We start from the raw sequence: 15,199 nt of genomic DNA, 5'->3' as shown, positions 1-15,199 counted from the left end.
TGCCCACCATGGTATTTCCTCTGAGCTCTGGGGTTCCTGCCACCAGATACGCAGGGACCTCACCAACCCCCGCCTGGGTGTGTAGGGACGGTCTCTGTGTCCTGCTCCCACAGACCTGGCTTAGGCCAGACCCCAGGCCCCGCCCACATGACCAGCCCATGGAAGGTTCCAGAGGGAGTGGCAGGCAATGCTGACGCCCACCAGCAGGGGGAGCCGGGAGCCCGCGCTCAGTCCTGGGGGGTGTTGTGTGCACGGCCTGTGCCCGGCATTTGAGCCCGTGTGAGTGTGTGAGCGAGTGTGGGAGTCCAGACATGTGTTGCTGAGACTGTGTGTCCCCACGCCCACTTGGAGGCCCTCTGAAGAGGGGCCCCGCCCCTCAGGGTGGGCGTGCTGTCCCCATTTTGTGTCCACCCTCCTGCCTGGCTGCTGTGTCTGCAGGCTTGGCCTCCCAAGGCTGGATATGCAGCCTCACACCCTGGAACCGCACTGCGCTGGTCAAAGGACCCCTTGGTTACCTGACCCCTCCTTATTGTCCCACAGGGGGCCTGTGGTCAGTGCCCATCTGTGCCTACGGGCCAGCCCAGCCACCTACCAGTTCAGCAGTCCCGTGGAGCCACACACACTCACCCCGCAAGACACACAGGTCTGCATCCAGCATGTGGGGGCTCCCAATCTGGGCCCAAGAAAGCCTGATGCTCTGCTTCCTCCACGCATGGCCCTGCGTGGGTCACTTGCCTCAGTTTCCTCACCTGGGCATGTGGTCAGTACCCGTCTCGCCCTGTGGTGAACGCAGGCAGGGAAGTGTCTGGACCTTACAGTCGCATCCACCAGCTAGAGGACATGCCTCCCCCACCGACGTCCCCGTTTTCCTGCAGGAGGTGCCAGGGCCCAGAGCTGGACCTGGTGTCAGGGCTAGTGACGCAGCACGGCTGGAGCTGGGACAGGCATCTGCCTGTGGCCTCGGGGAAGCAGATGTGGCCTTTGCACCAGCAGATTACAGAGCTAGCTGAGGCAGAGAGGCAACAGAACCCTCACAGACCAGCAGGTGGGGACCGGCCCTGCCCGAAACCCAGCCCAGGGGTCAGCGGCATGGGGGCGGGCTGGGGGCTTGGCTGACTCCAGCCACAGACAAGTGAGGGGGTGGGCCGTGAGCATACACTGCCCTGTGGTCACTTCCATTTTCCTTATCGTTACCAGGGAGCCCAGCCCACCCATGTTCCACAGGCTGTGCACCCAGTGAGGCCAGGGGGCTGGAGGCCACGTCAGGCCACAAAGGGGAACCTTGTCCACCTCAGTGTCCAGACCCAGGCGGCCGGAAGAGTGGGGGAGGGGAGGCTGCTGCCCTGGGGCTGGTCCCACGGGAGGGCTGCCGATGGGCCTCTGTGTCAGGGTGCCTGAGGGACGGAGGTCTGGCTCGGAGGGTGTCCCCCAGCAACATCCCAGCAGGACCTCCTGAGACAGGCACGCCCTTCGGTGACAATGCTCCGGGGGGTCACATGATGGAGGACTCAGGCCAAAGCCTTGGATAGATCAGGCCCCGCCCACTCCCCCTAGGGATGACGAAGATGCAGGACGTAGCCCCAAAACACTGTCCCGTGAGCAGAGCTACCCCTGCACCATGGCCGTGTGTGAACACGCTGAACACCCAGTGTACGAGTGGTGTGGGACTGTGTCCCCAGTGTCCATATGCCGCCGTCCCAACTCTCGCATCTCAGTGACCTGTTTAGAAATAGGGTCCTTGCAGATGTGACAGTTGAGACGCGGTCACTAGGGCGGGCCCTGATCCATGTGACTGTGTCCTATGAGTGGGGAACTGTGGACCCGGACTCGCACGCAGGGGCACGCCTCGCGAACACAAAGGCAGAGACAGGCTGATGCGTCTGCAAGCCCAGGAGCCCCGGATCGCCGGGAACCCCCAGGAGCTGGGGACGGGCCGGGACCAGATGCCCCCTCCGGCCTCGGACGGAGCCCCGCCAGGACCGGGAGAGGATACATTCCTGTTGTTTAGTGTCCCCCGCCCCCTCTCCTGCCCAGGCGGTGGTGTTTGTTGTCACCACCCTAGAAAAGGAACACAGGTATCGTGACACCTCCCACGGAAGGCAGAGTCAGGAGACGCGCCAAAGTGCTGACGGTAATGGCCTGTGAGTTTGGGCAGGGGCTCCTGGGAGAGTGTTTATCTCCTTTTCTGCTTTTCCCCACCTTTTACTTAGTGACTATGGACCACGTTATAAATTTTTTTAAATGAAGATTCCATCTCATCGAGGATTTCCATTTCTAGCAAAGAGAATGATAGACTGATTCACCCTCCTGCCTGAAACAACTAAAAGATGGGACAAAATATGTGAAACAACCGTTGTCCAGACACTGACCTCAGGCAGTGAGGAAATGACCCAGAAGAGACGGGAACACAGGTCATAGCCTTGAGACACTCCAGGCCGAAGAGCAAGGAGGGACCAGGAGGAGCTCAGCTGAGAGCCTGGAAGACCAAGGTGGCTGGCCAGGCAGGGCTGCACGGACAGGCCCGGGAGACGGCAGGAGGCCCCTCAAGTCCCACTGGGCAGGGCACACCAGAGGGGAAGTGCCCGAGCTGCAGAGAAGCCACCCCAGAGGGAGCAGCAATGGGGCTCCCAGGAGGCGGGACAAGCACCTGTCCCCTGAACAAACAACACAGGAAACCTCACAATCAGGGTGTGGCCCCGCCCAGACCGAGCACGCCCCCAATCCCATCTAACAACTCAAGTAAGTTCCAAAAGGACCAAACTGCTCCCAAGGGCCTTAACTGTCCGAGCACAAAACTCAAGAAGATTCACAGGACAAGCATTTCCAGTTCCCCACAAGGTAAAATTCACATGTCTGGCACCCAATCAAAGAGCAGCAGGCAGGCAAAGAAAAAGGACAGTTTGTCCTCAAATCTGAAGAAAAACCAGGGCCAGCCCGGTGGCTCAGGCGGTTAGAGCTTCGTGCTCCTAACTCCGAAGGCTGCCAGTTCAATTCCCACAGGGGCCAGTGGGCTCTCAACCACAAGGTTTTCGGTTCGACTCCCGCAAGGGATGGTGGGCTTTGCCCCCTGCAACTAGCAACAGCAACTGGACCTGGAGCTGAGCTGCACCCTCCACAATTACGATTAAAGGAACAACTTGACTTGGAAAAAATCCTGGAAGTACACACTGTTCCCCAATAAAGTCCTGTTTCCCTTCCCCCATAAAATCTTAAAAAAAAAAAAAAAAGAAAAGAAAAGAAGAAGAAGAAAAACCAGTCATTCAAAAGCAGCATGAAACCGACAAAGATGTTAGAATTAGCAAACAAAGACATTAAAACAGTTATAACTGTATTCCGTGCAATGAAAGCGCAAGACTGAACACGCGAGGTAGAAACATGAAGATATGTGTGAAAGACCAACATTAAAATCCTAGGGATGAAAACGACTGTCTATGAGATGGGAAATGCACTGAAGGGGATTAACATCGGATCAGATCCTATGGAAGGAAAGCTTAGTGAATCTGAAGATACAGCAATAGAAACTACCGTGTCTCCCTGAAAATAAGACCTAATGGAAAGTAAGCCCTAGAATGATTTTTCAGGATGACATCTCCTGAACATAAGCCCTAGTGCGTCTTTTGGAGCAAAAATTAATATAAGACCCAGTCTTATTTTGGGGGAAACACGGTACCTCCAACGAAACAGAACGACAAAAGAGTCCAAAGCTAACTAGCTCACGAGTGAGGCAACCTCAGGCAGCCTAATATGTGTGTGACTGGTTCTACAAAGGAGACAGGAAACAACTTGAAGAAATAATTCATTCAAATTTAATGAAAATCAGAAGCCAACAGATGTGAGAAGCTCGAGAGCACCACGTACAAGAAACACGGAAAAAACTACACCTAGACAAATCATCAAACTGCTCAAAACCAATGACAAAAACAAACAAACAAACAAAAACTTGAAATAAGCGAGAATGGGGAATGTGTCACGTAAAGAAATCACAGGAGATGACGATAAACTTTCTTGGCCGAAACCACCTGAGTGGGAAGAAACCACAGCAGTATCTTTAAAGTAGTAAGCAAAACAATCTCCTATGTTTACCATTCCAGAAGCTTTCATTTCTGTGTGGACCCACATTACCCCTGGTGTCATGGTCCTGCTGCCCGAGGGACTATTGGGACATCTGCTACCATGTGGTCGCTGTCCTGAGGGTGGTGACAGCTTACTGGTATGTGTTTGGGTTGAAAACCAATCAAACTGAACTCTTCAATATGTGTGGTTTGTGTGTGTGTGTCAGTTACGCCCCGGTAGAGCTGTTAAAAACAAAACAAAAATAAAAATAACCAAAAGAAAAGTGCGCTTTGCCACAGGAAAGGGGGGAGAGGGAGAAGGAGCAGACAGACTCCGTCCTGGGCCTCTGGCCGCGGCTCCTGTCATTCCAGAATCGTTCCTAAACTCTGAGGATCATGAGCTCTTGGGGACCCAGCTCCCCGCCGGGAAATGACAGAGCAGCAAGGGGGGACAGAGTGCCGTGCCTCTGCCAGGGGCCGAGTGGCACACAGGCAGCGTCTCATCCTCTGGCCAGTGTCTGGCCACCACCAGCTCGGACCCTCACCCACCTCGTCTTCCATCTGAAACTGGAGCGAGGACACGAGGCCACTGCTGCATATAGCAGGTGTCAGTGCCCTGAGCCAGGTTCCGAGGTTGAGCTGGCGGCCCTGTCCTGTGTCACCTCCACTTGTACTCCAGCCGGGGGGAGGGTTAGGGTCAGAGGGGCCTCTGTGTGCCCAGGCCCATGGGGGCAGCTTCAGCCAGAGGGACGATGGGCACTGGCTGCCCCGAGGCCATCTCAGCCCCAACCTAACACTGGGCGGGCCGGGGCCTCCAGGGCTGGGCTGTGAGCAGACCGTCTGTCACCTGGGCTTCTGCGGGACTTGGTCCTCCAGTCCAGTGTGGTCTGGGGTCCCTGGCAGCTGTCTCTGTGCAGGCACACGGCAGCCACTAGCTGTCCCAGGCACTGAGGACATTGCATAGCGCTTCCCACAGGTGGCCAGCATGACACTGTGGCCGCTGGACAGCAGGTCTGGGCCCCGAGGCCCCCCTGGGCCAGCACCTGGTGTGAGTAGCCCCAGAAATCCACCTGGTCCCAGGTTTCACGTGCTGTGTTCTCATCGACCAGCCACAAACACCTGGCCACTGTGTGGGCGGCCTGGCTCCTCGAACATCTGTTGCCACATCTGGTCAGTGCCAACACCCCCTGGGACCCTTCAGACCCAGCCCTGCCCACCCTCAACTGCTGCTCTCTCTCCTTTGTACAGGACCCCTCCCCGCCCCCATTCTTGGTCCTCAGTTTACCCATTTCTAGGTCCAAGACACACTCTGGCCTCCCCACCCCCACCCCACTCTGTCCAGGGTCCCTACAGCTGTTCAGGCACTTCCATGCATGGCTGGGCCTCTCCCTACCTGGTTCCCGGCTCCTGACCCTGAGAGTCTGGCTGCTCCTCCTCTGGCCCACCTCCGCCAAGAAGCCTTCCCAGGCTGCTCAGGGCCCTCCCGACTCTGAGCTCTGTCTGCCTTCTGAGACCACTTGACTTGTGCTTCTGGGGGCTTGTCGGAATGTGGATGTCCCCACAGAGTTCCCTGCTATGCACTGCGTGTTTGTGTCCCCCCATCCACCGGGAAGCCCTTATCCCAATGTGATGGGATTAGAAAGATGAGAGAGTGAGAGTGGGGCCCCCTTGTGGGATTAGGGCCCTTAGAAGATGAGGAGACCCAAGAGCTCCCTTCCTGTCCCTCTGTCCCCATATGAAGACACAGCGACAGGCACCTTTGGCAACCAGGAAGAGGCCTCAGCAACCCGACCTGCCAGAAGCCTAATCTCACACCCCAGACTCCAGGGGAAGGGGCCCGGTGCACCCCAGCCCTACCCCGATGGCACCACCACACGGCTGCCACTTCCAGGGTCACAGATGGAGCCAGTGTCCCCCCACCTTCCCCAAAGCCCTCCTTGTGGGCCATCGACAGAGAGCAAACACTTGCTAAGCCGCCACTTATGCCGCTTGGAAGGCAAAGCAGCCCAGATAACCCACCTGGGCCTCTGACGTGCCCGTCCTGCCGCCGGCCAAAACCAACATTCCACCCGAGCAGCCTTATCTGTTTGCTTTTCATTTAACATCCGCTGGCTATTGGCATGGACCCGGCGGGGGGCCCGCGGACGGTCTGCTAGGAGCTGGGGCCACTCCTGGGGTCACGGCGGCCGCTGCCCACTAGCCCCTGGCTGTGGCCGTGGGGTGACTGGATTCAAGCCCAGAAACTGAAATGTGACACGGCTTCCCCAGGGTCCTGGACAGGGAGCCTCTGGACCCTCCACGCGGGGTTGGGGGGACAGGCTGGGCTCTGCAGTCCCACAAGACACAGGACACAGAGCCAGTGAGGATTGTGGGGCAGCCGGGGTCCCCCCAACAGGGTGGGTGGAGGAGGCAGCGTTTGGGGGTGCTGACTGGGAGGTGCCCACTCCGGCCACGGTGGGGTCAGAGGTGCCCTGATGTGGGAGTGGAATCAAGAGGTCAGGGGTGGGCGGCCCTCAGTACTGCCCGTAGCTCCCTGCCAAGCCTTCCCGCCGGAAAGTTTCTCCCCACCCCCATGGGGGGGGCAGGTTGGCCAAGACCCCTCCTGCGGGGCCTGCCTGGGCGTCCAGCCCCAGCCTGGCCCTCCCAGCTCATCCTGGCTCAGACCGCCCCCGAGACACCCACCCTGCCTGGCTGGACGGCACCAGCTCCCCTGGGGACCCAGCCCTCGCCCCTATTGGGTGTCTTCTCATCATTCCCCAGCACAGGTCCTGGCCCGGAGTCTGAGACACTGAGCATCCAACCTGTCCCTGAACAAAGCTCATCAGCCTGTGACACCCAGACACGGGGCCCGCGGCCACCAGGACCTCCTCCTACAGCAGTAGATGTGACATCCTATTGCCTGACAGCCACATAGTGGGGCTGTGGGCAGTAGTCAGAACTGGGGCTGCCCCGTGGGGGACCTGAGTCCAGAAGGAAGGACCGGGCTCCAAGGTAGGGGCAATGCCTGCCCCAAATCCAAGCCTGGGGCAGAGGTTGAAAGTATAGATGTCAGGAGTTGGGCTCTGGGGGCCGGTAGGGAGCCCCCGGAGCACAGGCCCCTGAGAAGTTGCAGTAGGGACTCTGTGAGAAGGGGGGCGTCTGCCGGGATCAGCGGCCTGCCCCAGCCCCTTGCAGCGCCCTCCCTGGGGTCCGTGTTCCCTCTTGGCCCAGGGGTACCTCGCCTTTGACACTGGTTTGCTGGCTCTGTAGGTGTCCCAAGCAGGGCCGACCCTAGCTGCTTGGGATGGGGGTCTGGAAGGGAAAACCGGTGGCACAACGGGACTTGGTTCCAGGTTGGGGGTCTCAAGGGAGAGGGGCTGCAGGTCACTGGGTGGAGGAAAGAACCTACGCAGGACGTGCTCAGGAGGCAAAACGTCCTGGTCCTCACTCTCCCCAAGCGGCTGGGCCACCTCCAGATGGTGCCTGGGGAGGGGCTGTGCAGCCTGAGGGGCCCCGGCAGTGGGCAGTGGCTGTGAGGGGCCCCAAGCTCCCCACCTGGCAAAGCATCAGCCCAGCTGACCCCTCAGTTCCACCTTCAATGCCAGAGGTCCAGGATGGTCCCAGCTTTGCACCCCAGTCAGCGGGACGTCCCTGGACACTAGGCTTGAGGCTGGGCACCGGTGCAGAGCAGGCCGGGCTAGGCCTCAGGGCCGGCTATGTGGACGGAAGGCAAGGCAGGGGTCTGAGCTGGGGCGTGAGAGTGGACAATCGCCCACTTGTCCTGTCCTCAGGCCTCGCTTTACAAGGCCGGCCAGCGGGACCCGCTCTTATCACCGAGACTGTCGGGAACAATGGTTACACACATTCCTATCTCCCCGCTGTTTGCTCGGCGGTTTGAGTGCCTAGGTCAGCCACAAAAACGCCATTCTCCGTGTTTTCCTGTGATGCCCATGCCCCCCGCCCAGCCCCGGGAGCCCCCACCCCCTGCTGGGCCCGTCCAGCAACTGTGCATGAGGCTGAACTAACCTGGCCGCAGATCCTGGAACACACAGCGCGCTTTTTCCAGGAAACTGAAACGGCGTCTCACATACACACACGGGCGTCTCGGGGACGGGCCCTGTGGGCAGCAGCCACGTTGCAGCCTGGGTGACGTCCAAATCCCTGCCAGGGTCACACTTGTGCTCCTCCAGCTGCTGAGGGTGACTCTGAGAACCCGACATAGGGCCCCCGCCTGCCACGTGCCCCAGCCCTCGCCAGGCCTGAAGGTTGGTGGCCACAGCCATCCAGTCCAGATTCGTCCTTCACTTGTCCCCTGATGTGTCCTGAGGTGTGGGCGCCCTCCAGGTGCTGGGGCCACCACAGCACCCCACGTGCAGGGCACTGAGTGAGAAGGGGACAGACGGGCGGTCTGCAGGGAGGGAGGAGCCGAGACATAGCTGGGGGCTGCGTGAGGGACCCAAGGAGGAGCCGTGCCAGGCCCTGTGGGCGGGTGCCTGCTGGGGGCAGCACGTCCCTGCGGGCAGGTAAAGCTGCTGGCCCTGCACCATGGGCTGCCAGTCAACAAGGCCCAGGGCTCAACCCCACTGCCAGCCCCAGACAGGGGCCCCCAGGGGGACGGCTCGACCGTGCACACCTTGTGGCCGCGCCAGCCCCAGGCTTCCCCCAGGCCTTAGTGGCTTTACCAGGTGGGAGACGACCCCTGATGGTCTCAGAGCGCAGGTCAGGTGCCCGGGCGCTTTCCCACCAGGGTCCTGAGGCCTGACATGTCACCTCTCCACAGCCCTATATCGGGGTTCCCTCACCCCCTGTACCTGGGCCGGACGTGGGGGACCCTGGCCTGGCCCCTGCATTTGCAGCTTCTGGAGACCCCACGGGCCTGTGGGCTATCGAAGGACAGGAGAGCCCGCAGGCTGGTTGGTAACTGAGCGCAGCCTGGACGGACGGTCAGACAAGAGGGCAGCTGTGCGCCAGGCCACGCAGGGTTCAGGGGTCTGTGACATGGGGCGCAACCCCATGTGGAGAGAAGGGGTCCAGACGCAGGTCTTCAATAGAAGGAGCCCAGGGCTCCCACACCCCAAGTCTCCATGAGGCCAGAACCACCCTTGGGAAAGGGGAAGCCCCCTGAGCCAGGCCCCTGGGCCCCCCTCTGCTCGGAGCTGGGCTTCCCTGGATTGCAGTCAGACCCACGCCTGGTCCCCAACTCTCCAGGGGTCTAAAACTCCTGACCGTGACGCTGACCCCATCCTCACCCTGCACCTTCACAGTGCTGGCATGTGCCCTGCCCACGGACAAGGGCCCCCCGGCCCTGCCACCCCTGCTCCCTGAGATGCTGCTCCAGGAGCCACGTCCTCCTGCCAGGGGTCGTGGGGGCCGCCCCTGCTCCTCTGCCTGTGGGGTCTGTACCCTGAGGCTGGCGCAGTTCCCATGGAGATGCTCCCAGATGGGCAGCCCCCCAAGGCCACCCCACCCCTGCTCCTGTGCCAAAGTTGAGCATCTTGAAGCCATTGGGGGGCCAGAAGACAGTGACTAGGGGCCCAGGGGTCGGCCACTCTACCCCTGCCCCCTGACAGACCCAACGTCCCAGGAGGCCAGCTTAGGAGGGGTCTCCAGGAACGGCCCCTGCACACCAACATTTCAGCCCAAAAGCTCCTCAGGCCTCCAGGTAGCTCTCTTCTGAGCCCCAAAGCTGTTTGCCCCTCTGTGACAGCCAGGCACCCGTAACCCCCAAAAGGGTGGTGTGGACTGTCTTTACCACTGGGGGGATCCTTCCACTAGATAGTCTTTCTTCCAGGGTGGCGGTGGGGCCCCAGTGTGCTTGTTGTGCCTTTTAGGGGCTCTGGAGTCCGGGTGAGGGTGGCCCTCACCCCAAGAGCTGTCCTGGACGTTGGGTTCCCCACAGGGGCAGAGGGGTGCCCCAGCGTCTCCCCTCATGCCTCGGACAAGCCCCTCTCAGCTCCCAGGGTGTGTCTGACTGCCAGAACTGCCCCCGGAAGCGCCCCCAGGATGGCCCCTAGCAATCTCAGCCTGCAGCAAACAGGGAGGTGTTTGAAGGACCCTGCGGGTGTGTGCCAGCCCCCCGCTCAGAGGCAAGCGATAACGGTGCCGCTGCCCGCCTAAGAATTTTCCCAGAAGTGCAAGTTCTGATAAAGCAGCGCCCGAGATCCTGTTTGGCCACCGCTGCTCCAGCTGGCTGGAGCGTGGGGTGCGGGCGGGCGTGGTGGGGGCAGGGCCCGCAGCTCCTTTAAAAGGCGTCCGGGTGGCCACCCAGGTGCACAGGTGCAGCAAGCCTGCCCGGTGTCCAGCGGTGGGAGAGCTAGGTCCTGCGGTGACCTCTTCTCTCCACGCATCATGCTGGGGCCCCTGCTGCTGCTCGTCTCCTGCGGGGGGGCCATGCTCAGCGCCACCGGTGAGTGGGTCCAGGTGCCCTCTAAGGCCCCTTTGCGTGGGTGTCCCGGGCCTTGCCTCTCCGACTCAGCTGTGGCGGATTGGCCACAGGACGGTGGTAGCTGGGAGGCGCCCCCTTGCTCTGGCTGTCCTGCACTTGCCACAGCCCGGCTGGCCCGGCCAGTGAGGGTCAGAAAGCGCAGGGGCCCTGAGCTGGCGAGGAAGGACTCGGGGCTGCAGCGGGCGAGGGTCTCACGGGGACACGCAGACACCTCCACACGGGCGGGAGCGTCAGAGCCACACTGGGCGCACAGCACTGGGGCTCAGCTCTGAGCTAGGCGCCCCCACTCTCCCACTGGATCCTGAGAGGTCCCCGGGGCCCCGAGAAGTGGCCAGAGGGTATGTAGGGCCTTGAGGGCAGTGAGGCCAGAACACTTGGAGGCAGATCGGCTCCCTGGGTCCTGGTGAGAACAATGACCACACAGTGGGCTCCAGCTTGGGCTCCTTGTCTATGAAAGTGAGGTGACGTCTTCCCCTCGTGTGGCTGCCGGGAGGATTAAAGGAGTGGGGGACCACTCCAGAGCCGACCCAGTCTCGCCCACTGGGCTCCCGGGGCAGGGTCCCCTTCCTCCCCCCCGCCCCACCCCATCCCTTCTGCCAACACCCAGCACCACCTAGCCGCAGGCTGAGGGTGGCTTTCATACCTGCCCCAACCTGGAAGGGTTGCTGAGGGGCAGGGGTCCCTCGGTGGCACAGCGGGAGCCCTTCTCACTGACTGCAGACCCCAGGCCCTGCACCTTCTCCACACGCCTGAGAGCCCAGGCTGCTGAGCCCAGAGGGATGCACCCCTCCTCTCTCCTTAGTCCTTGGCTCACTGCCCCTGCTTGGTGGCCCCGGGTCCCCACCAGCCTCACTCCCAATGGGTACCACCAGCCTCAGTGCTGCCCATTGGGACTGGCTCTGAGCACCCAGGACCCCTGCTCAGCAGAGGCCACCTCCCTGGCCCTGGGGACTCCCAGACTTGGACCCAGACCCACGGGGGAGAGTGGTGTCTGGGGGCCGGTGGTGTGAGGTGTGGCCTGCAGGCACGGCACGGGGCTGCCGTCTTGAGGGGCTGTGGGAGGCCAGGGTGACTGCCGCACAGGGTGGGGTGGGCCTGTCTCTGAGCACCAACTCTGCGCTGGCCACGCCCTCCCGGACCAGAGGCACATGGTCTGATGTGAGGTGTTGGGACTGGGAAGGAGGACCCTGAGCCGGCAGGTTGAGCCGGAAGAGGCAGGGGCCGCCAAGCGTGCAGACGGAATGGCAAGTGCTCAGGGCACCGCATGGCCGGTCCGGGGCTGAGGGGTGGCAGACCAGCCTGCCCGGCAGGCCCCGTGCCAGCCAGGGGTCAGCGCCTGTGCCGAGTGGGGGAGAAGCACAGATGGTCCCAGGGCAGTGGCAGTGGCAGCAGCCCAGCGTCCTGAGTGTCTCCAAAGGAGCCCCCTGCTGAGGGAGGTCATAGTTCAGACAGAGTCGGAGGCCACAGGTCGGCGTGGGATCGAGCAGAGTAAAGCAGACAGGACAGGGCGTGGTGAGGCTGACATCAGGTGACAAGGAGCCAGTGGAGAGACCCCTTCGAGTGGGGACTGGGGAGTGATACTCTCGGGGACAGAGGACAAGATTCGAGGCATCCTGTGGGGAGGTGTCATGAGCTCAGAGGAGGGGCTGAGGTGGGGTCCTGTGTGCTCAGGAGGGAGGATGCCCAGGGCCAAGGGTCCCTCCCCACCGGAAAGGCAGGTCCGCACGACCTGTGTGCCACCTGCCCCCGCTGGGGACCTCGCCCAGAGACACACGGCTGAGGGCGCCCAGTGCTGTGGTGGGGAGGCCAGCACCACACCTGGGAGGAGTGGTAGGCTCGGCCGCGAGCTGCATCCAGGGGATGAGCCGGCGTCCAAGGGGATGAGTCATGGCAGGACAGGGGTCCCGGGAGGGCCTGGAAGGTGGAGCCAGGGGCCGGAGAGGTCACGGCCCCGTCACCTGCCCGCCAGCACCGCGGCCTCATCCCAGAACCACAGAAGCCTCCGGAAGGACTGCAGCGGGGAACAGGGGCAGGGGAGGGCTACAGGGAGGCCATAGAAAGGAGGCAGGCCGCCAGGTGAGGTCCCCAGTCCAGCTTCCCCAAGCAGGGTCACCTGTCTGCCGAGCGTGTCCCGGAGTGGCCAGCGGGGACCAGTGCTTCCTGCCCCGTGTCACCTGTGCATTTCTCTAGCATGGTCACCACAGCCCTAGGACTGTCTGGGAGGCTGACAGGTGTGGAGGACGGAAGCAGGAAATCAGCCACTTTTAAAGCCCCTGGAAAGGGAGAAGCCCAGTGTGGGGTGTCCGCCTTCACTCCGCCTCCCTGATCACACTCCAGAGCCAGTGGATCTCAGATGGAGAGTGGGTGGGCCGACCTGGGAACACAGGAGGTGCAGCGAGACAGGAGGCTGTCACCCCACAGATGCCCCCGGCCCTGAGCCCTCCCTAACTCTCTCCTGCTTCCCACGTGCCCACAGATCCCCGAGCCCCTCTGAGCTTAGGGCTCCTCCTCCCCTGCATAACAACCACTCAATGAGGCCCAGCTGCCTGGCTGCCCCCAAACCCATGTGAGCCACCACGGAGGCAGCAGGCCCGGTGGCAGTTGCCTCTTTGTCCTGTCAAACCCCAGAGGGGCCTGGCATCTTTGGGAAGCGAGTGAGTGATGGGAGCCTGGCAGACCACCAGCAGATGTCCCCGAGCCAGAGGGCACCGGAGAGCTGGTGTCCACTGTCAGGGACCTGTCCTGCCCTGAGGCCGGCATGTGGCCATGCACACCATCCAGCACGAGCTGCCCCTAAACGCTCAGGCCCTGCTCACTGCCCGTGCGTGTGAGTGTATGTGCATGTGTACACGTGTGTGTGTGTACACGTGTGCACACATGGGTAGGTGTGTGTCTGTGTGCACCGTGCCCTCCTCGGGGGACTCGTCTCCACTGTATCTCCTGCACCCAGCAGGTGTGACAGGCACATGACAGGAGTTCCCTCTGAGCAGAAGTGCGGAACTAGTGAATGAGTGAATGAACAAATGAACAAATGAGCGAATGAACGACGAATAAGAGAAGTCAGGGTGTGGAGAGCCCGCGGGGGCTGGGCTCCGGCCGGGTGCCATGCAGTGGACCCTGCTCACGGCTAAGGGCTCCACGCCGGGGGTGGGGTGGCCATGCCCTGGACAGAAGCAGGAGGCCCCAGCACTGACCATGGCCCTGTCCACGCAGGTCTGGACGACACCTTCTTTGCACAGCCTGGCCTCCAGAGGCTAACGGACGCCCCACAGACAGGTGAGGGCCACGTGATCTGGGGTTTCCACAAAGGGCATCCAGCTACAGAGGAGCCTCAGCCAGCCACTCCCCTTGGGGGAGGGGGTGTTGTGGGGTGCGGTCTGGGCCGGCTTCGTGACCCACAGACCCCAGGGCTGACGACACCACAGACTTCACCACGGCAGCGACTCATGCTTATGTAAAGCTAGTGCAGGAGGCAGGCAGACCCCAGCTCTGGACATGGGGTGGGGCCTCCCTCACACCCACCCCAGGATGGGCTGGAACTTGTGAGGCCACTAGTTTCTGAGCATGGGATCCCGGGGTAGCCGGCTCATGGGGCCAGGCTGCTCCAGACCTGCCCCACCAGCCGGAGGGACAGAACCCTGAGACCCCTCCTGCTCTCTCCACAGCTCCAGGCAGGGGCCGGTGCTCCACATGGGGGGCCGGACACTTCTCCACCTTCGACGGCCACGTGTACAACTTTAAGGGAACTTGCAACTATGTCTTTGCGGCCATCTGCGAGGACGCCGCACCCACCTTCAGCATCCAGCTGCGGCGAGGGCCCAGCGGCAACCTCTCCCGGGTCATCGTGGAGCTGGGGGCCTCTGTGGTCACCGTGGAGAAAGGGGTCATCTCCGTCAAAGACGTGGGGTGAGCCGTGTGGCCGGGAGGACAAGGGAGTGAGCATGGGGCCAGGGGGTGGTCGCTGACCACTCTCACCCCACAGGGTGGTCAGCCTGCCCTACACCAGCAACGGGCTGCAGATCACGCCCTTTGGCCAGAGCATACGGCTGGTGGCCAAGCAGCTGGAGATGGAGCTGGTGGTCGTGTGGGGCCCGGATGCCCACCTCATGGTGAGGACGCCGGGGGAGGCGGGGGAGAGGGCAGGGGTGTGTGTGGGTGAGGCTGCACCTGCAGGCACACAGGTTGGCGGGCGGGGCTGGGGTCTGTCCTCCTGGGGGTAGGGGTCCTGAACAGCTACCCAGCTCCCACAGCTTGGTGCTGGACCCAGCCAGGAACCTGGACGGGCCTGGGCTTCCCCACTTGAAAACGAGGACAATCCAGCAAGACCAGGAGGGCCCCTGGGAGGAGTAGGGAGGGGCCCCCAGAGCAGAGGGTCTGCATCTGGGCGAGGTGCCCTGGGGCCCCACCCACACCCACGCCACGGCGGTGCCCTCCCTCAGGTCCTGGTGGAGGAGAAGCACAGGGGCAGGATGTGCGGGCTCTGCGGGAACTTCGACGGCAAGAAGACCAACGAATTTCTGAGCGAGGATGGTAGGTTGGGGTGGGGCCCAGGGCCTGGCGGCCAGCCCCGTGGTGCTGACCTTGCCCCCCCGTGCCCCCAGGCAAACTCTTGGAACCCCACAAGTACGCGGCTCTCCAGAAGTTGGATGACCCCAATGAGATCTGCGCCTACGAAGCCATCCCCAGCCCCCAGGTCCTGCAGGCAGAGCACGTACGTGAGGCG

General features: G+C 62.0%; 1 protein-coding gene across 1 annotated transcript in view; it reads left to right on the top strand.

The window, feature by feature from the left end:
- The window catches only part of MUC6 (mucin 6, oligomeric mucus/gel-forming), a 36,739-nt gene that overhangs the window by 1,063 nt on the left and 20,477 nt on the right, over positions 1–15,199 (top strand). The window contains exons 3-16 of the mRNA XM_033120643.1: positions 541–726; positions 876–1,019; positions 1,555–1,714; positions 8,555–8,656; positions 8,812–8,948; positions 9,240–9,421; positions 9,602–9,693; positions 9,863–9,878; positions 10,300–10,437; positions 13,690–13,752; positions 14,142–14,382; positions 14,459–14,585; positions 14,916–15,006; positions 15,078–15,187. Of these exons, the coding sequence (XP_032976534.1) occupies positions 541–726; positions 876–1,019; positions 1,555–1,714; positions 8,555–8,656; positions 8,812–8,948; positions 9,240–9,421; positions 9,602–9,693; positions 9,863–9,878; positions 10,300–10,437; positions 13,690–13,752; positions 14,142–14,382; positions 14,459–14,585; positions 14,916–15,006; positions 15,078–15,187 (1,789 nt within the window). The remainder of the gene's footprint in view (positions 1–540; positions 727–875; positions 1,020–1,554; positions 1,715–8,554; positions 8,657–8,811; positions 8,949–9,239; positions 9,422–9,601; positions 9,694–9,862; positions 9,879–10,299; positions 10,438–13,689; positions 13,753–14,141; positions 14,383–14,458; positions 14,586–14,915; positions 15,007–15,077; positions 15,188–15,199) is intronic.

The sequence above is a fragment of the Rhinolophus ferrumequinum genome, chromosome 11 (assembly GCF_004115265.2).
Source record: "Rhinolophus ferrumequinum isolate MPI-CBG mRhiFer1 chromosome 11, mRhiFer1_v1.p, whole genome shotgun sequence".
In the NCBI taxonomy this organism is placed as follows: Eukaryota; Metazoa; Chordata; class Mammalia; order Chiroptera; family Rhinolophidae; genus Rhinolophus; species Rhinolophus ferrumequinum.
This window is presented reverse-complemented; position numbering and strand designations above follow the sequence as displayed.